The sequence below is a fragment of the Anguilla rostrata genome, chromosome 11, assembly GCF_018555375.3.
Source record: "Anguilla rostrata isolate EN2019 chromosome 11, ASM1855537v3, whole genome shotgun sequence".
NCBI classification, from domain to species: domain Eukaryota; kingdom Metazoa; phylum Chordata; class Actinopteri; order Anguilliformes; family Anguillidae; genus Anguilla; species Anguilla rostrata.
In genome coordinates, this window is record NC_057943.1 from 29,036,493 (window position 1) to 29,064,463 (window position 27,971).

Here is a 27,971-nt window from a genome sequence, read left to right on the forward strand (position 1 = left end):
CTGTCTCCTCTGTTCAGACTCATGCATTGATTTGCAGTGAATTTTGGAAGCGGAGTTTCATAGACAGTGGTTATTCCCGTTCTTTCCTCGCCGGGAAAATACGTTTCAGAATGTGGTAACTGACATTTCTGTGCAACAACAAAGAATTCCCCGGTATGCAAACTGTGAATGCGTATGTGTTTGAACAATAGCTCATTGGAAAGAGGAAGAGATTTGGACATTTCTCGGCGTACAAACGAGGTTTAGACTGGATGGCTTTTCCCTCAAATACTTAAATATACTTTACGTCATCTCATATCTGACAGCCAATAACGGATGGCTATTGTAGGGTAATATTGTTGTAGATATCTATGTCGTGATCGCGTGCTTTTGCATTATGATGTATTAGTTACGGTTGTGTATTGAACAGTCAAGACAATATATATTATAACGTAATAAAAAAAACGACGTTTACTCCGTAAAATTACATGTTATTTCTGTAGCCTATTATTGTTTTAGGAGTCTAGTTCTATAAAACAATTTATCTGGAGTTGCGTCCTGTGCAAACACCAGTGATATACTAAAACATTGCGTATTAAATGACAAGACTGCCCAGCGGTCATTTTAGGGGTGAGCTTAAAATTTTCTAAATCTCGTCGGTTATCTGGAAACTCCCTTCTCATAGGACTGGGCATTGACTGATTTAGGGGCGTACCCTTTACAGATAAGACGCGCAGACCCCTGCTGGCTTATTTAACAGTCGTGCATGGAACTTGGACGTGCTTCACTCTCATCGGACAAAAGACCACACGATTTAAAAAATAATAATTACAAAATGAAAACCTTCGTCTTTAACTTCTGGATGGCATGCATCTTGGTAAGTGAACATTTGGTAGGCCTAGGTGAAGGTTTGTCAAAATTTGTAACGTTATAGCTACAATGGAGTTTCTGCGACTTTCACTTTCGTTTCAGTAAACGTCGCAATTACCGCAGTTCTACGCAGTAGCCTTTTTTATTTAAGCATATGTATAGGTACATGAAATGCTGATTTTTGTCTATATATTTTAAATGGACATGTACTTTTTCATTCTTGGTTAGTCGTCACACTAGGTTCGCAGGCGGTGCTACTTTAATTTTTGAGGGCGTGGTATCGGTTGGGGAGATTGGGGACTTTCTGCTGTCAGTTTTGCTCGTGATCGATAAATACGCTTTGTAAGGAAGTGGGGAAAAACCGGACTGCATGGACGATTTCGAACAGAGATGACGGATTCGTGTGTACGCAAACCATTTTTAATGAAAACTTAATATGGGATTATTAAACTGGTGGAAATGATCACCTGCTGTGTTGAAAAGCTACAAAGCACCAACGCACTTCCACACGTTTAACGTTTGAGGTTGTGTCAAGACTAGTTTGCTACATTCTAAATCCCGTCACTGTTGTATCCTGAGACCCGACAGAAAAGAAAAAAACGCTGCCAAAATATTGCATTGAAAATATTTTCAAAAATAATATTTAGACTATTTTATTTCATTGACTGTCCCTTGTAGGTCCAGTTAATGGGGCGACATAGCTCAGGAGGTAAGACCGATTGTCTGGCAGTCGGAGGATTGCCGGTTCAAACCCCGCCCTGGGCATGTCGAAGTGTCCTTGAGCAAGACACCTAACCCCTAACTGCTCTGGCGAATGAGAGGCATCAATTGTAGAGCGCTTTGGATAAAAGTGCTATATAAATGCAGTCCATTTACCTTATCTTAGGACCTTAAAACTGCGACGTGTCCAAAGAAAGAGTCATAAAAAGAATGCCAGGTTAAAGCGAATGCAGTTTATTGTTCCGTATGTTAATAATGGCAGGATGGTGCAAATAGCAAAATGTGTGCGTTGTGGGTTGCTATATGCATAAGTGCAGGAGACCATGTGGATGAGTCTCCCTGAACCATTCCACATTTCTCCTTATCCTGCTTGCACTGTGAGCATATCACACTGGGTTAACCTTTGTATCTGGCTGGGCGCTGACCCATAGGTAGTATCAAGATCTTTAGTCAGCACCCCACCACGAAACATATCAACTCGTTCCCCATGATTTCGGCTTTCCAACAATACATGATTGCATTTTATTATGGAGAACCTAAGGTTCACAAAATGCTGATCCAGTAGGATGTTTTGCAACTGAGCACTCTCTTTACTACACCTGCTGACTCCCTGTCAACTCAGTAAATCGTCTGCTTTACTTTGGGGGTCTGATAAGAGGCAGACTTATGTGAACTGCCCTACACTAGCAATCAAAAAGCTCAATCGTTTGTTACACTTACTGAGATTAAACTGTTAAATAGTAAAATCAAGTGACTGTCATTGTGTACTATAAGGCTTACAATCTGTACTAGTCAAACGTTAGTAGTAATGCTTTTTTATTATTTACCAACCAGTTGGTTAGTAAATAACAATTGATTTATTATTTAACAATTTGATTTATGCTACTCTGCTGTTAATTTCGGTGAAATCCTTGCCAGCTGTTGATAGGGACTACTACAAAATGTTGTGCGAAGTGTGAAAACAAAAGGGATCTTTGTACTTTGTGTGTGTAGTCAGGTCCTGTCCTTACCATGAAAATGTGAAGTGAAAGGTTCATTTTAAAGCTGCAGTATGTACATTTGGAGAAATGAGCACAAGAGAGCTAGGTTTAGGGGGGGGGGAAGCGTTCCACCCCATCCCCTCAGCTATCCCCTTCCTCCAAACACAAGCCTGGCGTCTGAGTACTGGAGAAAGGGAACATAGAGAGAGCTGAAAAGTAGGGAGAGGAGTGCAGTGCATCATGTCTCATTCACAGGTAGAAAAGAAAGCACATAACCAATGAACGTAAATATTGAGCATAGCTATAGTTGTTATTTAAAGCTATGGGCTATAGCACACGTGATATTATTGGCAAAAAAAATTGAGTTTGGTGCAGTATTGCTGGCGAGGTTGTGGTAGCGTTAGCATTTAAAAGAAGGAAAGAAAGTTGAGCGATACTGCACAGCCAAACTTCATTGTGAATTGAATATTTTTGCTACAGCATATTTCACCCATAACGTTTGTCAACAAAGTATCTGCAAGTAACTAAGTTACGTTGCTAGTAGCTACCTAGCTACTTGACAGTTTATATTTGTTTGCATCAGTGACTGACATAAAACCATTTTGAAACTGACATTAAACCATTTTTCAAACCTCTCGGCTCTCACCATCGCTGAAGTCAAACCGATGCTTGCACTTGTTTTGTCTCATGCTCGGTTCAATTTCTTTTTGGTCAAAATCTTTTCTTCACAATTTTCTTTTCAACTGGTCATTTGGGCAGATTTTTCGGGATTTTTGGAGAATGCTCTGAACAGGCAGACTTTGAAAGCAAAATTACTCATTTTTTTAACACTCCAGAACAAGTTATCTAATACGACTGTTTTTTAAGCTATGTAGTAAATACCAGCAGTTCAATAATATTGCTGTACGTGTGCGAATCCGTACACACACACACACAAGAGGTGTGACACCAAGGACAAAGATCTACCGTGGTCCTGTTATAGAAGCATTTTGTCCTGAATATTGATGTGTGCTGTCTTGAAAAATAATATAGGAGCACATCTACTAACAGGCATGCAATTGTGTGCGCCTTGGACAAAAATGTTAGTGTATGGCCCTGAAGCAGGTATAATATAGGCCTCATTTGTGGCACAAAACACAATTACAGACACACGCTGACACGTGTAGCTGTAAAGCCAAGCTTGGCAATGACTTAATGCTGACCTCCTGTTTCTCGCTGTTTATCGCAGGTGGCAGCGAATGCATGTGACCCAGACAGGCAATATGAGAAAAATGGGGTTTGCTGTAGGATGTGTCCTCCAGGTAAGCTTTCATTATCCATTTTCTGGTCTTTTTGGTCACTTTTTTTTTTTTTGTCGTATGTCGTTTGTAAAAAAGATGTTTTCTCTTGGGACTTAGCTTCCAGGTATTATCTGTATTACTCTTCAATTAATAAATCATTTTTAAGATGATATTTACATGCATTGTTTTTCAGTACCTGTAATGAACATTTATTCATTCCTTTTTAGTGTTAAATGCTGTAAAGCATCTATTCACTTGTTCTGCAGTGCCTGCCCTCTAATTATTTTACACCGGATGTCAATGGTGTGTACTTTGGGAGGGTTACTTTGGTAAAACAAAGGAAATTCTATGATGATGTATACAGTAAATTATTGCTTAATTAAGCGGGTCTTTGGACAGGCTGTTGCTGATTTAGTGGTTACTGTATAAAGAGGAAAGACTCACCTGATTATGTTATAAATATTTATTGTGTTATCTTTTTGAATGCAATTGATCAGAACTATGACTCACTGCGGTTTTTCCATACCGTGGATCCAGTTTTTCCTGCTCAGTGCCAGAGAAAAATGATTACAAGAAACACAAGCTTATGCTTGTGTAATCTTTTATTATCCCTTCCCTTTTTATGTAATCTTCTATTAGCCCTTCCCTATTTATGCCATTTCCCCTTTTTTCTCCCAGTTTCACCATGTGTAATTCCAATCATATTTACCGGCTGCATTGATTGGTCTGTGGGGCCCATACACACACTGAAACAGTGCCGTAATGTAACCAGTGAGAAGCACTCACCTGAGGTGACATTTGAACCCGTGCCTCTCACTTGGCCCAAGGGTCCAAAGACAAGCGTGTTACCAGTCAGCTAAAGGCAAAATCGCCCCCAGCTGAGGGCAGTGTCATTGCCTATTTTGAACCTGAGGGCTGCGTCACCAAAGAATATTGTCATGAGCCGCGTTTCCACCGCAGGAACTATACCCCGGAACTAGGAACCTTTTGAGGAACTCAGTGCGTTTCCACCGCAGGAACTAGGGTCTAAATTTAGTTCTGGGGGCTTTGTTTTACCCCCCAAAACGTTCCTGCTCGGGGGGTAGTACTTTCCGAAAGTACAGGAACCTTTTGGGTGGAGCTTGCAGCGCTGAACATTTCTGATTGGTCGAGTACTCGTAGCATTTGTGTTGTATTTATTTTCCGCCATTACCCGCCATGTTTGAAAATATGCAGCGGCAAACCAATTTATTTTCATAATAACTTCAAATCAAACTTGTATGTTATGCGGCGCAGTAGCCTACTTTTGGTTATAGCCTGTCAACGTCTTGGAATTATAACGTGTGCTCTTCTGTTCTTTTCTTGCTTTAGTATTCGTTTTATAAAATGCCAAGCATTCGTGCTGGGACAGCATATTACGTAGGCTACCAAAACATTCAAACGGATTAATTCGGTTGCTGAATATTTTCTTCCGGATTTTCTTTGTTAGCCCGTTGTAATTGACTCAAAACGTTTGATACAGTTATGTGAGGTATGCGGTAGTTCTGCATAATTAACATTGGTGATACAGTACAAGCAAACTGGAAATCACCTTCCGCACTTTTTATCCGGGTAAAATAACAGGTTAATTCTAGTAATCTTCCCTTTAGCTTTTTCAGACTGCCGTAATTTTACTCAATTTCACTGCCATTTTTCAATTCCACGAAAAGACCAGGAAGACTATGGACTAATTTATGGTGCATGGTTCGCATCTGGAGGGCACACTTCGCTGCTCGGCTAGCAGTAACTTCGAAGGAAAGCAAACGGTGGCTGTACCACTACTAATTTACATTTTCACGCAAGTCCGAGTTTTCGTTCTATTCTTGTCATTTTGCGATTAGCCTATATGGAATTGACGACGAGAAAGTAATAAAACAGCAAATTGTTTACAACGTGTGCATGTTTTCTGCTATTAATGAATGTGTTTGAGAGGATATATGAAAATCAATAAATACAAAAGTAACCATATATAGTCATTGTTGGTAACCCGTTGTATATAAGTGGAATAAACCCCTCCGGGCTGCCCCGGTTATTAGAAAATAATGTAGGCTACTTCGGTGGTAGTATGGGGTTACAGAAGAAATCATATGACAGATGGACCGACGACAACGTCAGTGGGCTAATTTGCCTAATCTTCGCGGTACTTTAGACCCCGGTGGAAACGCAGACAACCATTGGCTGAAGGAACCTTTTAGTTCCTGGTAAAGTAGTTCCTGGGACTGAAAGTTCCGGGTAATTTTGGTGGAAACGCGGCTATGGTAACCTCCTACAAAGCTTTAGCTTTACTGCACCTCATTGTGCTTATTAGCTAACTGGCTGAGCTTCCCCTGCTACATTAACACAGATGAGCTGCCCAGGGAGCAAGACACTTTACTCAGTCTTGCAAACCAATGTCCTACTTATTCATATTATGTTAATAAAACCTCTGACCCTAAAAAAGGAGTGTGACCCCTGTGCACTGCAGGTACCCGAATGAGCCACGATGCCTCTTGCGAAGACCCCAACTGCATTCGCTGTGGAGAGCACGAGTATCAGCCCGACTTCACCCGGGAGTACCAATGCCAACTGCAACCCTTCTGTGACCCAAGTGCGTTCAGACCTCCGCGCTCACTCTGCCTCCATATAGAGATATTTTAACCTTTTAAGCTGTCACAAATGTGCGATGAGAATGTTCTTAACTGAACATTCTACTGCTGGTGTAACAATAACTACTAAAGTTTTAGAACACTGAGTTTTGAGGGGAAAAAAACCTACTCTTCCTAGGGGTAACTTTTATTGCATTTAGTGATAACAGCAACTGCCAACAATGGACTATGACATTGTACCTTCAGATATGCTTACTTTTTCTCAGAAAGTGAGAATAGTTGAATATACAAAATTATACCATCTGTTCTTTTGTGTTTCTGTCCTCACTAAGTAGGAACAACATTCTATTCTATTTAGATTTTTTGACAAGCATCCCCAGGAAAGGAAGTTTTTAGTGCCAGTATATCACTAAAACTGTCATTACTTCACATGCAGATCTTCAAATTGAAATAATTTACCTCTCAGGCCTTAATGTGACACTCGTCATACTTTAGCCTACAGCAAAAAAATGTGTACAGAACCCCACCCCAAACAGTAATGTCATCCTGAGTTTGAAACCTCCACCTTTCACCATTGCCCCTATAATGCCTCTGTTTTTCCCCCATAGAGTTAAGATGCATTTCAGGCTAATAAAAAATTCTTTGTCTTACATATTGTCATTTTGATTTTAGACATACAGAGAAAACAATAGATGTATTGCCATTACACAGTATTTGCACATTCAGAATGCAAATACTTTATACTCCAATGACATCATCACTTCAAATGGTATTTTGCACAGACAGATCATCTGGTTTTGACACATGAAACACAGGTCACACCAGCTATCCTGAGGATATGACTGAACATACCAAATTCAAATTTGTGTGTGTGTGTGTGTGGAGTTCCTTTAGAACTCACGCTAGTGGCCAACATCCCTGTCCCTTCCAGATATGAATTTTGATCAGGTGCCGCCGGATCCCACAAAGAGGGTCTCCTGCAAATGCAAGCCAGGACACCACTGCTCCAGCGAGGAGTGCCTGACCTGTGTTCCGAACACTGACTGCAAGCCCGGACAAAGAGTGTTTATAAAGGGTAAGACCATGTGCTTCACCAGGCCCTCCAACTACTGCTCAGTTCCAGTCTCCCTGACTTTGGTTCAATCTAAAGGTATTTTACACGCCATTTCCCCAAGATGGCCCTGACAATAGATAAGCAGATAGATACTCACTGTGGCAACACATGTGCCATAACAAAACGAAACCTTGAAACTGGTTGGTAAATAGATGGACAGACATGCTTTGTCCTCCTTTGAGGACAGCAGCGGTGCTCTAGTCTAGCAGACTGTTCAGGTGAGGCCGTGGAGAATAGTCACCTGATAAAAGATTCCAGAACAGTCGAAAGCTCCTGTCACTAGCTAATAATGGATTAACTCTCTGGTGTGTGTGCCTCCCCAGGGGAAGGGTCCAGCGACACCGTCTGTCAGGCGTGTGAGCCAGGGATGTTCTCCAACAAGAGCTCTGCCGAACAATGCCTCAAGTGGAGGACGTGAGTACACCTGAAACCCTGCCTCAAGTTTTACACGGGAAAGCATTTTCACTTGGCTGTGGGCTATTTTTCTCACCTCTTCCAAGTGAAAGAAATGGGAAAGAAACAGCCCCCCAAAAAATAAATAAATAAATATTTTTAAAATAATATATAGTGCGTTGGTGGTTGTAAAGGAAGGCCTGATTTAAACATTATCAAAAAAAATATTTAAAACCAGCTAACAAGTTCACACTAAGGTGTCCTGACTAGTTAGCCTTCCTGAGGTTATGGTCCTTTGTTTTAGGGACATAGAACACTCTAAGCTTTGTTTGTACTGTCTACCCAAACTGTTTTTTAAGGATGTGCTTTGTCATTGACGCTCAGGTGTGATGAGAAAACAGAACAGATTAAGACAAGCGGCACTCCGACATCAGATGTGGAGTGTGGTGAGTAAACAGACATTGCTATTTTGCAGACATTGCTATTTTATAGGAATTCATTAAGTGCAGGAACCCATTAGGCATGAGAATCCAATGAGTATGGAAATCCATTAAGTATGGGAGTCCATTGAGTATGAGGAAATTGAATATGGGAACATGGAGCCTACTGTCTGTAGCAGTTTGACTGCTGAGTGCATGAGCCCAGTCCTTCGGACCCCAAATGGTCACCCTGCATGAATAATATGAGTCCTGGAATATGACACTCTGGTAATGTTTTAACACACCATTCAGCAGCTATTTTATTGTGTGTGGCCTGGGTGATTAATTTACTGTCATTCACTATTGTTGAAAATGAATGTCATTTAAATAAGTTGATAAATTACCTACTTGGTAAATGTGGTCAAAAATAGAGTAGAATGTATTTTTTGCAACATTAAAGTTGCCTCCCAAAAATGGTTTGATAAACTACAATCAAAATGGCGGAGGCATTGTTTGCTTTACCAGTGGCATAGAGGGTGTAAATCATTCATAAAAACAGGCAAGGAACCTGCATTACATATGAAATGCATGGTTGTAAATACATCATTTAAGTAATTTATCATGTGAACAATGTGAATGCACTGATTCCTCTGCCAGCTTGGGTCTCAAAGTGATTCCTGAATCTGTCCCTGTAACGAGGGGTCATGAGGTCAGTAGTCCGGGACAGTGGTCACTGTATGGACTCCGACTGGAGGGGTGAATCACCTGGGTTTTTTTGACGAGGGCTTTTAAACAGGAAGTGAGGTCACAGAGTCAGTCTCTGTGTCTGTGTAGTATCTGTTTGAGATCATACTGTGGAAACTTGCTCACAAAAGAGAACTGAAGACAGCGAGACAAGGGAGTGGCATTTGCCCTGTTTTCTGTTCCCTAATGTGGGGCTTGTTAGTCTGTGACATACGTGCGCGTGTGTTTGATCATGCAAGGTACATAGCGTATTGTCAAGATTGTCAGATTTACACTGTAGATAAGTGTAGAAAAATGTTTATTGTAATCATTATCATTACTAATAAGTACAATGAAGTGGATACGGTTACTCTCTCTCTGCTATCCTTTTTTATTATGTCTCAAGAAAATTCTGAAAATTCCAAGTGCCTGTTACTGTCTGCAACTGTGAAATCAACTAGCCACATTGTACTCGTATAATGTTGTATAATTTAGCTAAACTAAAATCTCATTACCACTTTCTCACTTTGGTCCAATTAACAGTGAACAGTTAAGATTTGTGCAAAAAATATGTTTATGACTGTGAAATGCCAGATTGTTTATTGTGTTTATTTTCTTTTTTATTCAGAGGAAATACCCACGAATTTGGGGTTAGCAGTGGGTCTCCCCGTGTGTATACTCATAGTTGTTGCCGCTGCTGTTGCACTCCGCTGTTCAAAGAAAGGTACACTTCAGAACTTTCCTGAGCTCATGAATTCTGTGTTTCCCTGATGTGACATTGGTATTGAAAATGAGCTCTGTTCCTGAGTAGGCTCCTACATGCATCCCATCTGCTTCATGTGTTTGCATAGTAAGGTTTTTTTGTTGAGTGATAAATGTAGATTCTCAAGGGAATTTAAAAGCGAACATTGAATAATGTTATATTGTTGTTCTTTTACGCAGGCCAAAACTGTCTGAAAAACATTATCAAAAAGGTAAGGAAAAGATACATTTTGTTTTCTACGTATTTACATTCTGAAGCATGACCTGTCATTTACTCCACTGTTGTCATTTAACATGTACGTGTCACCTATTGCCAGAAATGTTCACCTGGTTGTAAGGATCACCTATTCATTTTATACTACTACTAGCAGAAGTTCTGCTTTCCTTATATGACTTTTAAAAGTTTTTTCAAAATAAAAATTTTAGTGACACAGAATGGCAAATAAAGCAAATTATGTATGTTTTCTCACTTTGTTATAACAAGTTTGGCAAAGTCAGATTGTACCAATGGGGTTACATTCGTTTAGTTATAGAAATGGATATAACAAAGCAGTGAATATATAACAATGCATATATAAGAGAGAATCACAAAGCAGCTTGCCAGTTAAATGCTACTTCGAAATGCCACGTGACTTTTTCAAAAGTTCAACAGTTTTTTAGTTAACTTTAGAGGAACATTTTTGGTCCATGATGAAATGGTCTACACTAAGATCTGAAACCTCCCCACTCTGAATAGTTTTAAAACATTCCATACTGCCTATACAAATGATCTAGACATTTTGGCTGTTTTAAAGATGAATCCAGCACCACGCTATTGATAGTAAATAGTAAAAGTCATTGTAAATAGTAAAAGTGGTAGTAAAAGTGTGTTTACCCCAGATTTCCATCTCTGTGTCAAAATTACACTTTAATTGGGTTTATTTTGTGGCTCACTGACTGCCATTGATTTCAACAAGAAAAGAAAAACAACCGATTACAGAGGTACCCAGGAGCAGCATGACAGTTATGTGCAGTAGTTTTTGAAAGCAGTGATATTTCAGCTATAAAGTGAAATATACCTTTTAATGTAACTTTATAGTGACTGAAAGGCGTGTATTGCTCTGATGGGCTCATATTTTAGAATTTTACAAACATTTCCTCTGGTGTACAGTATTATAGTGGGTCTTGAGGAGAATTTTAAAGGCTGAGAATCTCCCTGACTCACTTCTGAGTTAATGCCCTGTCTCTTTCTCCCTCTAAGAAAAATCCTGGTGACATGAAACATGGCCCTCTGATGCAGCCGGAGGAGGAGCTTCCGCAAAAGCCGGTGAATCTACTGTGCGTGGAAGATGAGACGGTGGAAGGGCCGGTGGAGAACGAGGATACCCAGCCCTGTCCAGGGAGAGACTTGACGGAGAACTACAAGCCTCTGAGGCAGGAGGAGGGAAAAATGGAGCACATCTCCGAATCCGAAGAGCAGTCACCTAACTCGGCAGAGAGCGTTTACCTGGCAAAGTACTCTTGAAAGGCTGTGATATCTGCTGCATTTCCACCCAAGGACTGTGGCCCAGGTTACTATCTTCCAAATATGGTGTGAAGCCCCTGGTAATGGCAAGGAATTAACAGCAACTGGACAGATGGGGGCTTTCGAGGGGTGAAGGTTGTGAGAACATTCAAATGTAAAGTTCCTGAAGGAATTCTTGGAAGTGCAGTCTGGTTTTCCTTGGGCAGACCATCTTCCCCGAATGTGCCCTGAAAGGGATGAATGTAGCCTGCAGTTCCCTGCAGTTACACGTTGCTAAATGTCCTTCTCTGTCTCGGTAGCTATAGTGTATTTCCTTGTGGGTAGTTAGTCATGTGACTTATTAAATCCAGTGTGTATGTGAAGGCACATTCCAGCATACATATTTTAGAGCATTCAGCTTATTGCACGTTCTGTTATTGACAGTCAACTAACCATCATTAATTAATTTGCATGTTTTCTTACATTTGCTCTTTTGATATTCAATTGCTTGCCCTCTTGAACAGAAAAGGTGTAGTATAATGGTTCAGAAACTGGGCTCACGTTGCAGGTTTTCTTGCCCTAATTTGGAATGTCCAGTTAATCCCGACCACGTCCAACCACAAACTCCACGATACGGTACAAACGGGAGTGTGCAGTCCCATGGCTTGACTCCGAAACTATATGCACAAACTGACCAAACTCGCACGAAGTGGAATCAGAGGAATTCCAAGTGGACCCGATTGAACCGACCTGTACCCTGGGCCACACGAGCACCGATCGGCAATTGTGCATTTCCCCCTGTGGGGCTAGCTACCACAGTCGATACTGGCACAGTTCGGTTTTGAACCGAGGCTCATCCATGCATCACAGCGTGGTGCCTGCACTGAATGAGCTACCCAGCAGCCCCAGGAGGGGAAGGAAACACAATCCAGTGCATCGCAAGCCTGTGACATCCGGTCTTATGAAACCTCCGCTTTAAACAGCCATTGGAGTATTAGTTAATAATCCTTTTCAACACATTTAAGACATTTGTGGAAGGAAGATGAAACAGAGCCCTCAGTCATATATAACTTCAGCAAGCTGCAAAGTGTGAACTGCTACATTCCAAACAAGCTTTGCACGGATTTTGTTTCAAGGCTACAAGCATGCTGTGAGTTTAACTCTCGCTGTGCAAACTGCAAGAATAAAATCACTGTAATGAATTGTATAAAATTATTGATCCACTGTATTTATGCTTAAAATGGTAATCTACATTTCCAGGTATTGAAATAAATGGGTTACAGTTTGCATGCCTTCATTCTAGAGAGGAAAATAATGTAAATATGTTGATAGGCTGTATTCTGAGAAGTTATGTGTACTTATCTGTTTACTATAAATAAAATGATAGTGTCATAGTCATGAGTGAGGTCTACTTTATGTGAAGCAACAGTATGTTCTTGGGGAGTGCTTACATTAGATTTCATTTTATTTGGCAGATGCTTTTATCCAAAGCGACGTACAATACAGTAAATGCAACCAATGGTCTCTGGGAAAAAATGCAAACACAGGTCAGATAAAACAATTCTCATAATGTAGCAGCTATCCATAGCCACAAATATCAAGTCTATTTCACGTAGTAGAGCTCTGGCTGAGTCATTAAATCTATGGTTAACTCTTAAGCTAGAAGTGAGGCATGATTTTAAGAGATGTGATTAAAACATGAAAGTGCTACTTGATTGGGTGTAGCCCTGCAGAGGAGTGTAGTCTTGAATCTAGTCCGAGTCTCAAGAGATGTGCCTTCGGACCAAGACGGAAAATAGGCAGTGACTGAGCATCTTGTAAAGGAATGGTGAGGTCATCCCCCACTGGGGACCTAGGGTGTACAAGCTCCACAGTCGGGACGAGCGAGAACCGTTCACCTGGAGGGCAAGAAGTGCAAGTCAACCTGCCGCAGCAGAGCGGAGTGGTCGAGGTGTCGTGTAGTGCTGAATTATGCACGGTAGGTAGGAAGGGACTGTTCCCATTGGCTGCAGTGTAGGTCGAAGTGAGTACTTTGAACCCGAGTGACCAGTGGAGTGGCATCAGCTGGGGAGAGACGTGTAATAACATTGGAAGGTTGAAGATAAGTCAGGCAGCCGCTTTCTGGATTAGTTGTAGTGGCTGTATGGCATAGGCTGGTAGGTTTGCGAGAAGGTCAGAAACTGTGGCCCACTTGTGACATACATAATGTATGAAGAAAACAATTTGATGTTTCTAACAGTGCATTGCACTGTGCACATGCAGTGTGCATGCAGTCTTTTTTTTTTTTTTTTTACATAATTCCATATTTATAAATGTGGTTATATTTTCAGAACAATCATTGGTTGCAGCCAAGCTCTGACACATTTGGGAATTGCTGTTACAAGGTTTACTGCAATGGTGTAAATGGTGATGTGCAAATTCTGGGTTTCCAAAACTTTCCTAGAAATAGTAATGCATTTGAAGCTCATTTATATTCGTGGTTTTGTAGTCAACCTAAGCGTTGACACGATTAACCTGCATGCGTTTGTCTTGTCAAAAATATCTATTGTTGTTGTCTATTTTGTGCTCTGCACATTTCAGCTCACTCAGTCATATACTCGGAGCGATGGCGTCACCGTGCGGACAGTCTGCGACAGCCGACGGCGTTGTGCCTCTGACCGTTAGGTGGCACCAGCCCCGTCCAATCTCATATTGCGCAAATATTAGAAGGTACAGTACAGAACCGATTTATTTGCATTTTGGGCAATTAAGATAGATTTAAAGGCCAAGTCAATTTTAGACAAAGAGTGTCAACAGAAAAGAATGTATACTAATCAAAACACACATGGCTAATTTTCGGGATTGTTAAAAAATTACTGTTTCGTGTAATTAAAATGTATTCGTATTTATTTCAACCAAATCGTATTTTATCCGAGACCTGGCGAGTGATCTGTGCGAGACCCTCAATCTTGAGGGTGACCCAAAAGTTATTAGTAAATGAAGAAATTAATTTTTGAAGTGGTTGTGTGATCGGTTAGTCCGACACACTACAATATGTGAAAAACAACGTACATGGCTAAAAGGATGTATTGCTGAGCATCTGTGTGACCTGACCTCAATGTTAATACCAATATAACTGAAAAACAATATTACTTGAAATGTATTTTATGATTTTAAAATGCACATATTTATTTTGAAGTATTTAATTAATAAATGTATTTATACTGCCATCCTGTTGTAAGGGTCTACTATTACTGCATTGTGTGATGTCTATATTTTTAAAATACATTTGTTCAAACCAAGAAATTGAAAAATTCTCTTAAATACTGTAATCTAAAACGTAATATATTTACTTCAAGATTACCTACATTAATAGGGACCATGCAGGCATATGTTTATGTTTACACAGTATATCTTGTGTGTGTGTGTGTGTGTGTGTGTTTGTGTGTGCACACGCTTGTGTGTGCATGCATGTTTGTCTGTGTTTAAGTGTACACTATGTACGTACACGTGTCTCAGACATATTGTACCATGAACAGAACACCTCTGGATTTTGTGGATCTCATGTTTACTCATGGATTACACCTCATTTTGTTCACCTGTAAAAATGTAGGTGTGTGAGTGTGGGGGGTTAATCCCCTCTCTCAGTGCCTGGGGGGTGAATGGGTCTGTGTGTGTGTGTGTGTGTGTGTGTAGAGAGAGGGTGGGAGCCCCAACATTCAGGCTGCTTTGCTCAGAGGGATGTTCTCATTATCCGTGGATTATGATCACTCAGGTTTCCATGTCTTTGAATTTACATGGAAACCTGAGTGATTAGCAATGGAGTGACCCCCTTTCATCTCTCCTGAAACAGAATACCCCCATCCCCAACCACATACACACACACACACACACACACACACCCCTGGGCCTCTGGTCTGTTTGAGGAGTATACAGCTGTGTCTTCAGCTAGCAGGACCACACCCACACACTAAGTATAGTACCAGTAGGTCAAAGAAATCAACATTGCTTAGCAACAAAATGCCACAACTGCCGCTTTCACATAGTTCTAAACTGACTGCATTCTAATACAATGGATGGTGATAAATCCCTCTTCTCAGGTGTCCAGTCGAGGTACAGAATGATTAATGTATCATTTCAAATTACCGTCAAGGAGGCTTCAATTCTGCTTTTATGATAGTTTTGAAATGGTAACATTAGGTAAAAAATGATGCCAATTGTCACAGCACAGCATCTGTCAAAATGAAAGTTTTTGATTAAGGATTATTTCCACAGCCTAAAAACAAAATCAAGAACATATGAAGCTTTTCTTTTTTAAGGTTTAATAATTGCTTTCATGTTATTATCACACAATTATATTTATATTAAGTTAATGATGAATAAGGTTGTCAATCCAATAAACATGAGCATTAAGACCAATACTTGGTATAAATCTCGTGCATGATGCACAGTTCAGCTGATTGACACACAAAAATTATCAGCGCTACAATTCCACAAAAAAAAACCCCTCACAATCTCCAGTAAGATGCTACCTTGACACATAAAAGGTATAAGTTAAATACAGAAATAGTCTTGCGCAAAAGAGAAGCAAACCATGAACTGAACGTGTGTTAAAATGAATAGAATGCAACAGCTTTGCAAAATGTTCTTGACAATTTGTGGATGTCCGCGTCTGGTGCCACTTCAGTTATTAACGGTTTATAGACGGAGGTGATAACCAAATTGGAAGCTTTGAACTGCCAAGAGACACTCCTCTGCTCAATTAGTTTCATCTAACCTCACTAGCCAGGGGTGATGTGGCTGATTACCATTCACCAACAAAGAACAGCTCTTAATCTCCGATAGTTTGGAAAGAAACCAGTTGTCTGATATGGAAATCCTCTGTAATTATTAGCAATATAAGACCTTTTATTAAAAGAGAAACAAAAAAGCAATTATTTTTATGGATGCCACTCTGGAATTCCAATGAACCCCCCCGGCCAAAACACATTGAAGGTTGTTCTGAGAAACTCCTCGTGCTGGAGATTATATCTACGAAAACAGAGGAAATGGATTTTGTGGAGAAAGGTAAATGAAAGTGAACCGATACATTAACAATCCAGAAAATCCGGTCATATCCAAAGAATGTCATATAATATAAATCCGTGCTTGTCAATTTATGGAGCAACAAGTCTTGGAACTAAGCGAGAATCCGGATGTCATTCTAATGTAGAATTTAAACGATATAATTTCACAATGTTGTATTTTCTCCCAGTTCAAGTCACTGTGTTATTGTTATTATCAAAACTACTGTTAGGCTATTATCCAACCTACTGTCCAACGACGCCGATTTTGTGTTGTCGCGTCTTCGTTTTCCAGATTCAAAGATATTCTCGCGTTTCGGCATTAATATATGGAAAACATAACAACGTGCGTTTTGATGTGTTGTAAAACTAGAGTGAGGTATTTTAGAACAAAAAGTCCCAATGCATATACCATAGGCTACACGACAATGCTGAGAAGCAAAAATGTTAAATATTAGCAGTGCACAGTAAAAACGTTCATAACAGGATAATAGCCGTGTGGTTATAAAATTGTATGTAATAGTCCTCAGTGCGCTCCGTGCGTTTTTACGCATGACATTTATTCAATGTGTCAAATTTCACCAGGAATGACGGGACAACATATTTTCTAGAGATCGAAAGACTTTATTATGAAAATATGCTTGTGTTTTCTGTGGAACCAGCTTATAATTTACAAACACGCTCAACAAAATAGACTTTATACAAATATTTACACAAACCTGAATGTGTTCAAAAATCTTTGGTTTTAAACCACATATTGCAGGAGATCCCATAACACACGCGTCTGCCAACGTGTGCATTACTTCCACGAAATCTGCTAAATTTTGAAAATGAAAGTGCGATGTTTTCCCCAAAATTGCTTGTCAACAGTTCAAGTCTCTGGAAACGCTCTGCCTCAACATATCTTGTGTAGTTTGGCTGATAGGAAAAAATTGTCCATTTCTAGATGCCCAGTGAACCCACCACTTGTTATCGTTTTGTTGACCGTGACCCCATTCGTGGGTTTTTTTCCCAATGTCCGAGGTTGCAGTCTCCGCGAGAGACCAGATTTTGGGCTTTTGGGGGTCTGTATTTCCCTTGCATTCCATTTTACCTGAGCCAGATTCCACTTTCTTCTGACCGTCTGTTTCACATGTGGAGTTTGCGGCCGGAGTTTCTGTCTGCATGTCAATTCCTTGAGATAACTGCACATCCACGGGCCGGGGTGCACCATCGGAGCCAGTGACTCCGATCTCCACCTCTTCATCTACTGTCTGTGGGTCAATTTCGTCTTCGTCATCGGAACCCTGACCTTTCTGGGTTGAGCATTCCTCTTCGCTGTCCTCCTCTTCTTCATCGGATTTCCCCTTTGACGCCCAGCTCACCCGGTTCTCTTTCTTCAGACGTCGTCTGGCGTTGGCGAACCAGGTGGACACCTGCGTAAGGCTCATCTTTGTCACGATGGCTAGCATGATCTTCTCGCCCTTTGTAGGATAGGGGTTTTTCAGGTGTTCGTTCAACCACGCCTTCAGCGCGCTGGTGCTCTCGCGAGTGGCCACCTTGGCAACCCTGCTGGGGTCATCTGTCGCCACTGGCCGGTAAGGGGAATAAAACGATGCGCCTCTGCCCAGCAGTCCCGGATGGAATGGGGGAGCAGCTTTCACATCATATGAATTGTTCTGAAAAAAAACATCACGAAAATGTTAAAAAATAACTTTTGTCAAAGTTTATCATGTCTTTATCAAGATATATTGACCATTGCCTGCTGGTGAGTTCGGATAACTATGCGGTGAAACCGCAATTGTAGAAAGCGCGGTCACAGTATTCTGTACGTTTTCCTGTACGAAGGTTAAATGTACAATTGCTTCCTGACGTAATAGCTCGACACGCTATAAAAAGAGGTATAGAGGTAAAGACTTCCGCCTGGGATCAGTGATATTTAATTCATCGTAAGCGTTTATATTCAGAATCAGAATCATGTTTTATTGCCAAGTAGGTTTTCACATACGAGGAATTTCATGCACAAAAAATGCGACATGAAGTCAAATTTTGGTTTTATGGTTAAAACTGGCTGTAAAATTACAGAAGTATGAATATTGATAACTTACCATGTGCCCCATGTGTCTGGAGTGAGGATATGGGATAAAATTGTACCCCTGAAGTCCCGGGTAAGTCAAAGGGACACCGGCGATGGCCGCGAAATGAGGAGGTGGCTGCACCCCGGGTGGGCACCCCAGAACTGACATCTGATATCCTGGCGGCATGCTGGCGTTCCTCCCAAGAAAGAAATCACCAAATCCAGTTTGTGACGTAGGCATCCTCTCTTCTTGACTTTCACAGATCCAGTAACGCACAGTCCCCTGAGTCGCCTCTTATACCGATCCTCTAGACGTGGGCGGGCTTATCACGATGACTGACATGTGGAATCAAAAGGTGTTGAGTTCACTCATTTCCAAATCCCTTCAAAGGACGACTCCGCTGTTCCTTTTAGCGATTTGTTTAAAGGCGCTAATTACACGATAATAATCTTTAAAACCCTATATGTATTATAATGAAACGGATGACAAAACGTAATGTGAAGTATTTCAAAGTTTTTGGCTTTAGAATGCTACAGCAAAAATAAATCATTTCCTTGTCAATAATCTAGAAGTGAAACCAATAATTCGTTAAACAACCGCGAATTTCGTTACTGGCACAAAGAAAAATACCAATGAGCTCTGGTTAAGCAAATCCGGAATTAATTCTGAAACATGCTGAACTAAATGTTTAACTTTTTTATTTTTATTTCTTTTAAATATAATTTAGGAGTGAATAAAAATGACTATGGCTATGCCCCACAGTTCGTTTTCACAATTTATAACTATCCTAATCTACTTTCAATTGCACCACTTTTTAAGGAACGTTTTGTTATTTTTTGTGCAAATTCGAAAAAAAAAAAAAAAACTTCGCAAATTACACTTCCTATTGATAATTCGATAAATTGTTACTTCAATCGACTCTCAAAAATCCTTGAATTTTATATCAAGGATGGATTTTTTGGTGTCACAACAACAAACCATTTGGGTGTAAAAGAGTAACGTAGGCTACAATTTGCATGTTAGATGAGAGTGATAACAAGAATTAGATTAAGCTCACCGCGTGATATCACTGTTAGTCTGCCGCTTTGTGTGGGCCTATGGCTTTGTAATTGAGGTCTGAAGCATAACTGTAAATTTAATTAGCTATATTAGGGTACGTTATGTGAATCACCAAGAAGCTTTTCCACCGATTGGACTACTACATCTTCATTTGAATAACTCTAAATAGCTGGTTTCCTGTGATACCTGATAAGAGGTTCAATGTTTTATTATGCTATGTTACCGCATGCCATTTTAAAGTCCACAGAAGGCCACAGGCTAATTTTATTATCTAATAATCCATTTTACAAAGTAGGCCTACAGTTTTTCATTTTTCTATATCGGTTAATGTAAGTTTTTTTTTTTTCATTTTTACAATGGCATTCAGCGTCTATATACAGCAGTGTATACTGACAGAGCCTATCATGTCTGACCCATTTCTAAATACATAAAAAAAACATTATTGGCATTTTTAATGGCCATGCTATCGACATTTAAATCTGTTCGAGTTATTTATATTTTGTCAAGTTATTTAGGCCCTACTACAGGCGAGAGCACAATGGTGAAAATTAATCTGTTAATTTGATGTTCCATGGTAAATTCTGACGTTAGCAATTAACAATTTTCCTACTTAGGAAAACATCTTAAGAAATATTTGTATTTTTATTTATGTGAAAGGGTTTTATGGAGCAGTATTTAATGCCAAATAGTTTCATTTTTATCATATGTCTTTCAATTGCCCCAATTAAAGACGTTTAAGCGAAGCAGGTGTTGACTAATGTATATGATAATTACTAGATAACAGATGCTAATGTAGGGGAGGTGGTGAATTGTTAAAGATACCGAGATAAGATTAGTATTTCCCCCATACATACCAATGGTTCTCTCACTCCCTCCAGGGAAAACTACAGTCAACTCTGAGGCAACGGTCAACTGAAAACGGCATGTTGTAGGCTATTAGCATTAGAGATACGTGCATTAATATGAACAGTAAAATGTTCTTTAATTAAACTATATCAGAGTTCAAATGAATCCAAACGGTAGAAAATATCTCCGAGAAGAAGACAACACAACGCACTTCTAGTCGCAATTAATATTAGTTCAGGTCCTTGCAGCTATTTCTGCAAGTCGAGGCAGGGACAATCTACCTGTAATTTTCAGTTGCTCTGTTATCGAAAACGTTCGCTTGATGGTTTTTTTTTCAGATGTCACGACCAAAGGACTGTGTATGGGTTCTAATGACTAATATTTAAAATTAAAGGCGGGAATTTTACGGAAACAGTATAATGTCTTTTGGATAAATGACTGTTGTAGGATTCTGTACGTGTATGTCCATCGTTGTTTTAGCGAGCTTGTCGAGAAAGGAATAGGCACGTGTGCAGTCCATAATGTTTGTGTGGAAAGTATATAACGTGTCGAAAAGTATATAATTTGTTAGTGATGTGCCAAAGCTTGGTCTTGATTACACCAATTATCACCAGTGTTTTTAATTCTCTTAACACTGCGCAAACTGCACGGTACGGCCAATAAGTATTGGTATTTGTACTGACCAAACAAGTAGATGTGATCAGCCTTAGACGTCAGCCCTGTGGCATATCATTAACGCATTGCTTTTTAACATTAGTGTCATTATTTCCACACTCCTTCTCAGAAGTAGGAGCCAATGCTGGATAAGCTGGTTCTATAATAAGCCCGGCAAGGTAGTGGTTGTGAGGTCAAGTAGAATGTGACCTCCTAGACGCTCGTAGTATGCACTAGTTGTCCTGATTTGTCATGGACAGAAAGGTAAATATAACTTTGCAGCACTAGTTATGTGATGGCATTTTTGCTAGGTTAACCAGCAGGTGTGCGAGTGTGTGAGTGAGTGAGAGAGAGCGAGAGAGAGAGAGAGGTGTGTGTGTGTGTGTGTTTCAGGCCAAGGAAGCATCAGATCCGGAGCACGTTCGTTTGTTCAGCTTGTATGAAAGGCGACCCAGTGCTGTGTGAAGGTGGATTTGGACACTTGTACATAGCAGAACCAAAAAGCTCAAGGCTGTGCCTATTGTCTGCACTGCAGACAAAACCTCTTTTCCTCTTCCCATTACAATGCAAGCGCTGGTTATGTACCAACAGGTTTAACTGGAGCCGTTTGCTCCAGGAAAGCGCAATGTTTGAGCAGGGAGCTGGATAACGCAAGGGACATCTTTGTTCAGATTTGAACATTGATTGGGCACTGCCAGCAAACATACATATGTGTTCAGAACACAGTTAAGTGTGTAAGTTCTTATTCTCAATTGACTCTGCACCTTACAGCAAGCTGTTTTTTTTTTTAGAACAAATGTATTTTCTTGTATTTTACAAAATGCATGCATGCCGCATACAATCTATCTTATCTGCATTAAAATAAACAAGAATGAAACACAAACCATTGGAAAATATTTAGACAAACATATTCTGAAAATTTCCTTTTTTTTTCGTTTTTCATAAGCAACCTGAAGTGGCGATAAGGAAACTGCAGAATGGTGCTCTGAGGTTCCTTGGGCATGAGCCATTGGTGCTACCCTGACCAGAGTTGGGACGGGACGAACGCACAGGCACTAATGTGCTCGTTATCACAACGACCCAAGGTGTGACATCATTCACCAAGCCAGCACCTTCAATTGCCATGACAAATGGCTCAAGTATGCCCTGCGTTTGGGTAACAAAGACCACACTGTTATTTTACCTATGACTGGGGGTGAAAGCACACACTGCCTACAGAAGACAATAAACAGAAAGTACACAGTTTCTCCTGAGTTTTTTTTTTTTAACCGTACCTTTTCATTTATTTGGGGTGGGGGCATGTGCAATTTATGCACAATGTACATGCATGCATACAAAGTGGGAGTTTCTCACAAATTTAGGGGAAACCACAGGTAACATATGGGAGTCTGTTGTATGCTTCACACGAAAGAATGGGGAGCACATCTTTAAGGGAGGCAAGTGAAGATGAGGGATTTTTGATAGCTCGGTATAGTACTTTGACAGCATGAATATTTTGTTTAAAATGTCCCATTTAGTTATATACTGAAGGAACATATGATGCTGCTCACCTTTAACTTTGTGAAATGCTTGTTTGCACAAGAACAAGCCCACTTCCACCTGGGACTCATTAATCAAACCCAAAGTCTCAAACCCAAAGTCAGAGAGGAAACTCAAGCGCTAGCTCGGCACCGCTGCACGGGCACTATAGGGCTCCCAGATGGAATCGGTCACTGAAGGAATTAGCCACAAACACAGGCAGCTATACAACCCTACAGCCTGCAACACACATCTTAGCCAGGTCTATGTCATTAACCCCCTATGACTAGGGGTCAGCAAATTTACCGTAAAATCCGAGGTGGATGTGACGAGGTGGCCGAGTGGTTAAGGCGATGGACTGCTAATCCATTGTGCTCTGCATGCGTGGGTTTGAATCCCATCTTCTACTCTTCCACAGGCATTTCCACAATCTCTTATGACCTTCATGTAACACTCAAATCTTGATCTTCTAGTGCTACTAGGGGTTGTCAAAATCAATTCTGGGGGATCACTGTGCATGATGGCTTTCATTGCAATCCAAGAATTTTTTTTCTTAATTAGGTGCTTTTTGTGTTTTAGAGCTGGGGTCCCAAGTCTTATCCAGAAAGAGCCAATGTGGCTGTGCACACCTGATTCTACTAATCAAGGTGCTTAGGAAAGACTAGAGGTTGATTAGTAGAATCAGGTGTGTGCACCCACACTGGCCCTTTCTGGATAAGACTCATACTCATACAATTGTTTTCCAGTGGGTTTCCCTGTACTGCAGTAATTAAATAGAAAAGAGAAGTGAGGAAAGATAAATGTAGAATATAGTGAAAGGGTAAATAATTGCTTATGAAATAGCGAATAAACCAGAAAGCGGGGAAGAATAAAAGTAAAAATCATAACCTAGAATTATAAATAATTAGACAGAATAAAAACTAGAAGTGTGAGCAAATTGTAAGTAATATTGTGGTCACATTTTTGGTTAGATAAAATAATTTGTCTGAGGTTGTTTTTGAAGGATCTAAGAGTGCCAGTTATTCTTATCGGCAAAGTAATGCTGTTCCATATTTATGGTACAGTTGTAAGAGAAGGAGATCTGTGGCCATTACTGTTTTTGTAGCAAGGAAAAGTATTTTGCATGTTGCTAGTGAAGCTTTTGACACGACTTTCTGGATGCAGAGCAACGTGATATAAGGTTGCAGACAGCTAGAGGGAGTTGATTATAGAATTGTAGAGCTATAAATGTGTCATAGTTATCAAATGTGAAAGCATTCTCAAAATGAAGATCAATACAGTGGTGAGTTTGCAAGGGGAGTTATGAGTGGGCTCTATTATATAGTTCAACAATGGGTTTCACCACATCTTTGGTAGTGGGCATCCAAAGTGGAAGACAGTAGCATAATAAAGCAAGAATTATCATATGAAGAAAAGTTTTAGAGGCAGATAATGTCAGGTATGGGCAGATTTTGTGTAAAAACAATGTACTTTTTAAAATTTTTTAAAACTTTGTTAATGTGTGGTTTATATGTAAGGTATGAATCCAATACTATACCTAAATACTTGTATGTTTCTGTTATGAGTTGTACTTTTTGCAAGTGGTTGTGAAGTGAAATGCAATTTAAAAAAAAATTTTTTTTTTAAATGGAGAGTCACTGAGAAGGTTGTCATTTTCTAAGTGTTGGTTTGTGAGTACCTTTTCAAAAAATTGACATGACTGGAAGAATTGATATAGTATGATAGAAGAGTGTGGGGTCATTAGATTTGTAGCTGGGAGCTATCTGGGATAGCTTCCAGTGTGAGGAAAAAAGTTACTGTTGAATACACATGTTAATGAGATGGTGGAAGACTGGTAAAAAAACACTTATATACAGTATGTTTTCATAAATGATATACAGTATGTTTTATGATTTTTTGTAATGTTTCTTGAGATACCTCTGAAAAGGAAAAAGTTTGTGAATTGGACAGATCATTTTCATACTGTAAAACAAAAGGGTCAAAATAAGAAAAACAGGATGCAATGTTTGCCATAACGCTTTTGGTATCTGAGCTGTGTTTATTATTTGTGCTTGATAATATATATTTTGTGCTTTTGTATAGCACAGAAGAACATCTATTTCTTATTTCTGAGAAAGCTTATTTATGTGGTAGAATCTTTGATGAGTGATGCATTTTAACCATTTTTTAAAATTTCCCTTCAGTAATTTCAGAATTTCAGCATTTCACCAAGGGGAAGAAGCTTGTCTAATCTGGATTTGCCTCACCCCATTAGGGTTGGATGGGTCTGAGGCAGCCAAGTACGCTTGGGTCACCTCAGCGTTGGGTCACCTTGACAACGCACCTGGCATCCACAGCTGGTATCAAAGAGCGATGCGCGTCTCGTCCAGGCAGCTCCACTGGTGCAGCACAGCGTGACTTTTAGCAGAGAAAACAGTCATTCATTTATGAGAAAACATGCAGCAATGCTAAATCCCTCAGCTGTACTGCTACTTAAGGGGGTCCAGGTAGCAACATCGGCTACACGAGCTACACCCATTGGCTAAAAGAATAAAAGGTTAGAAAAGGGAAAAAAATGCTCTAAAAATGTGCTTGGTGTAGTGGAAGCGACTGGTTACAACAGTGCACAAATCAAACTGTGTCTGTTATTTCACAGGGCTACAGCAGAAGGAATGCTATTGCTTATCACATGTTTAGAACAGAGACGGTGGCCATGTTTAGCGCTTAGCGGGTTTTAATCCGGCACGTATTGACAGGAATCGAAACTACAAGTGAGCGTCAGATTGGAATGTAGCTGAACAAGAGAGGCCATCTCGAGAGGCACAATATGCAAAGCAGTGGGTCAATACACAGGAAACCATGTGCGAGAATTACCAACAGATCCTTCTTCCATTCTCCACAGCTCCTCTTTCCTATCCTTTCTTCCAATGCTGTCTTGTCAGAGACTTTGTCAGTTCTGCTCTACCCCTCATAGAGAGGGGTAGCTGACACTCACATTCAAATGAATGAACGACTACATGACTGCTTTTATTACATCATTAAAATCTAATTTAGGGCCATGCATCAAAGCAGCAGCTGTACATAGGGGTGCCGTGTGGGGGGTTTGGGTGATTCCAAGGGTCCTGACTGAAAGGGACCCACAAAAAATATTAGGACATGATTTTATTTGGCACTGGGACCCGATGTGAGATCTTTTTGATGGGGTCCAAATTCCCTGGTGGGGCCCCTGACTGCACAGGCACTATAAATGATCAAGGATAGTGCAGAAAAGTCAGAGACTTGTTCTGCTCATCATTTCAGGGCAAGAATGGAAGGCAAAACAAGAGACAGGTGTTTTTGCCTCTAGTAAATCAACATTTTCAGCGACCTTCACATGCACATTTTAAATAAAGACAGTAAATATGCGAGTACAGAACGGCTGTTAACCCTTTTCTCCATGTGTCCATAGGAGCCCGCTGCCAGCCCTCTCCTGATTGGCGGCCCACCGCTGGGCGGCTGGGTGACGGGCTTCGTTCGTTAGCCCGTGACGGACAGTGCAACAGCTGGGGGAGGTCCCTCTGCTCCGCCCCCTGCTCCTGCCCCCACGCTGGGCTTGGGGCTAGCTCCGCCCTCCCTCTCCAGGGGACCCGCTGTGCCAGAGCACCTCGTTAGCCCGGACAACCCCCAGCAACCGCCCCCAGAAGGAGGAGGTGACAGACGGATGCTAATGGAGAGAGCACAGCTCCATCCTTCTTCACCACCAGTCCCACTTTTCCTGCTTCAATCTGCTCCACACGTTGGGCCAGATGCCGCTACCGTCATGTTAATGCTACCACACCTGGTGCACGTGTTGAGCTTCACCTGTGTGTAATCTGCAAGAATTCTAAAATTAAGTAGTAACCACCCTCTAAACTGCAGTTTTTTTTTTGCTTTACAAAACAAATGACACAAGTTCTGTTAAAAACCTGTAATATTAAATGATACATGATTGGACAGACAGGCAGACAGAAAGACAGACAGATAGGTCATTTTACAACACCAGGAGTCCCGCAAAAGGCCCCCACCAGGTTTCTTTCTAACATCCCCAGATACAGATAGAAGTTACTGATATCTCTTTCCCTTTTAACTCTTTATGCGCAAACACAATATAAATAATCCACACACAAAAGATATATACACAAAGATAGACTGATTTACAGGAAGTCAAATTAAATACAGTATATACCTCAGTGGTATGTGTGAACAACACAGTAAGTGCTGTAAAACGGTGTCAACCTTATTCTAGTAAATCAGGCCTTCAGCGATGAAACTGAACCAGCGAAACCTGGACAGGTTGGGGATCCTGAGGAAAAGCGCATCATTATCGCACTGTTTTTAATCCCCCACTGCAGACTCATTACTTTCTCTGTACGCTCGTATTTCAAAAACCCATGCCCCGCTCAAAAGCACAGGAGCCGGTTTATGAGAAGAAGACAACCTGAACTTAAGCGTTGAGCGATCTCAAGCGGGCGTTTATTGTTTTGTTAACACGGCCAGGCGGCGAATACTTAATTTACTTGTAAGGGATCCGTAACATGACATCTACATTTCAAGCCATTTGTTAAACAAAAGCTACAAGGAAGCCAAGGGCATTTGGCGCTGTGGCAAACACAATGGCAAACAGGGCCGGTGGGGGGGCGATGGCTTTCATGAAAATGAGCAACCACACCGACAATGCAGGCCCTAATCTCTTCAGAGGCCAGGAATCAGTTACACAGCAGTTCTTGTTTCTCAATGCTTTTCATTATAACCGGCTTCCCATTCAAACACACCCCCACCTACAACCCACCCACCCTCCTAATGTGTTGCCAGGGGCTCTTCTCTTACTGGGATCAGATATGAGGTACCCCCACCCCCCCTGCCCCACAACAGAAGGGGAGAAATAAGTGGGGCAGGCAAGAAGGAGGGGGCTAGGCCTCAAAGCATGGGATTAGAGTTAATGTGCCTCCCTAGGTTTATAATCTCTTCAGAGGGGGCTTTGTTTGAGAGCCAGAGGGCGGCGAGATAAGTATCTATTACAGAAACTCCCTCTTAGCCGACCCCCCTCTCAGCCAAAATAAAACACAAACCACTTGGCTCTGCTCCCCTGTTCCCCCCCGATATCCAAAACCAAAAAACAAGTGCTGCCCCTTTTCAGCTAATCTGGAATTAGGGGACAGAGCCGTGCAGAGAGCCAAAGGGATCCCATATTTACCCCATCTGTGCCCCTCAAACTGAAACCAGTCTGGGAAGATCAAAGACGGGTTTTGAAAAGAAATGAGATTATAGCCAAGGAGAGCCAGCTTTACCCCTTTTTCTTAGGGGAGAATGGAGGGGTGTTTGCAAAGGACACCATATGACGGTGTTTAGACCAGATGATCTGATAAGGTCTAATCTTGTTAGATCACCCCCGGCTGTAAAAAAGCCCGGGTTTATTAATTAATGTCCCCCAGAAGCGCAGCTCGGAGCTCAACCTGCTGGAGATGGGGCAGA

At 40.8% G+C, this 27,971-nt stretch overlaps 2 protein-coding genes, 1 long non-coding RNA gene and 1 other non-coding gene across 6 annotated transcripts; 3 read left to right on the plus strand and 1 right to left on the minus strand.

The window, feature by feature from the left end:
- cd40 (CD40 molecule, TNF receptor superfamily member 5) lies at window positions 1-12,720 on the plus strand. 2 transcript variants are annotated; one of them, XM_064299229.1, is made up of 10 exons: window positions 1-153; window positions 704-856; window positions 3,778-3,850; window positions 6,312-6,434; window positions 7,364-7,507; window positions 7,870-7,960; window positions 8,324-8,385; window positions 9,710-9,805; window positions 10,024-10,055; window positions 11,084-12,720. In XM_064299229.1, exons 2-10 carry the CDS (start codon window positions 746-748, stop codon window positions 11,345-11,347), a joined length of 996 nt encoding a protein of 331 aa, XP_064155299.1. In that variant the 5' UTR covers window positions 1-153; window positions 704-745; the 3' UTR covers window positions 11,348-12,720. The 2 variants fall into 2 exon arrangements, with proteins under 2 accessions (XP_064155299.1, XP_064155298.1); XM_064299228.1 differs by having other exon boundaries at window positions 1-856.
- Window positions 12,721-16,971: 4,251 nt separating this feature from the next.
- irx7 (iroquois homeobox 7) lies at window positions 16,972-23,127 on the minus strand. 2 transcript variants are annotated; one of them, XM_064299230.1, is made up of 3 exons: window positions 22,809-23,127; window positions 18,456-18,621; window positions 16,972-18,026 (listed from the first exon to the last, which is right to left on the minus strand). In XM_064299230.1, exons 1-3 carry the CDS (start codon window positions 22,901-22,903, stop codon window positions 17,232-17,234), a joined length of 1,056 nt encoding a protein of 351 aa, XP_064155300.1. In that variant the 5' UTR covers window positions 22,904-23,127; the 3' UTR covers window positions 16,972-17,231. The 2 variants fall into 2 exon arrangements, with proteins under 2 accessions (XP_064155300.1, XP_064155301.1); XM_064299231.1 differs by having other exon boundaries at window positions 18,456-18,760.
- trnas-gcu (transfer RNA serine (anticodon GCU)) lies at window positions 22,828-22,911 on the plus strand. The gene has a single exon. It is a non-coding gene; the product is annotated as a tRNA-Ser (tRNA).
- A 1,563-nt stretch (window positions 23,128-24,690) lies between the features above and the next one.
- LOC135234536 (uncharacterized) lies at window positions 24,691-27,850 on the plus strand. Its single transcript, XR_010324130.1, has 2 exons — window positions 24,691-25,038; window positions 25,930-27,850. It is a non-coding gene; the product is annotated as an uncharacterized LOC135234536 (long non-coding RNA).
- Window positions 27,851-27,971: the final 121 nt, after the last annotated feature.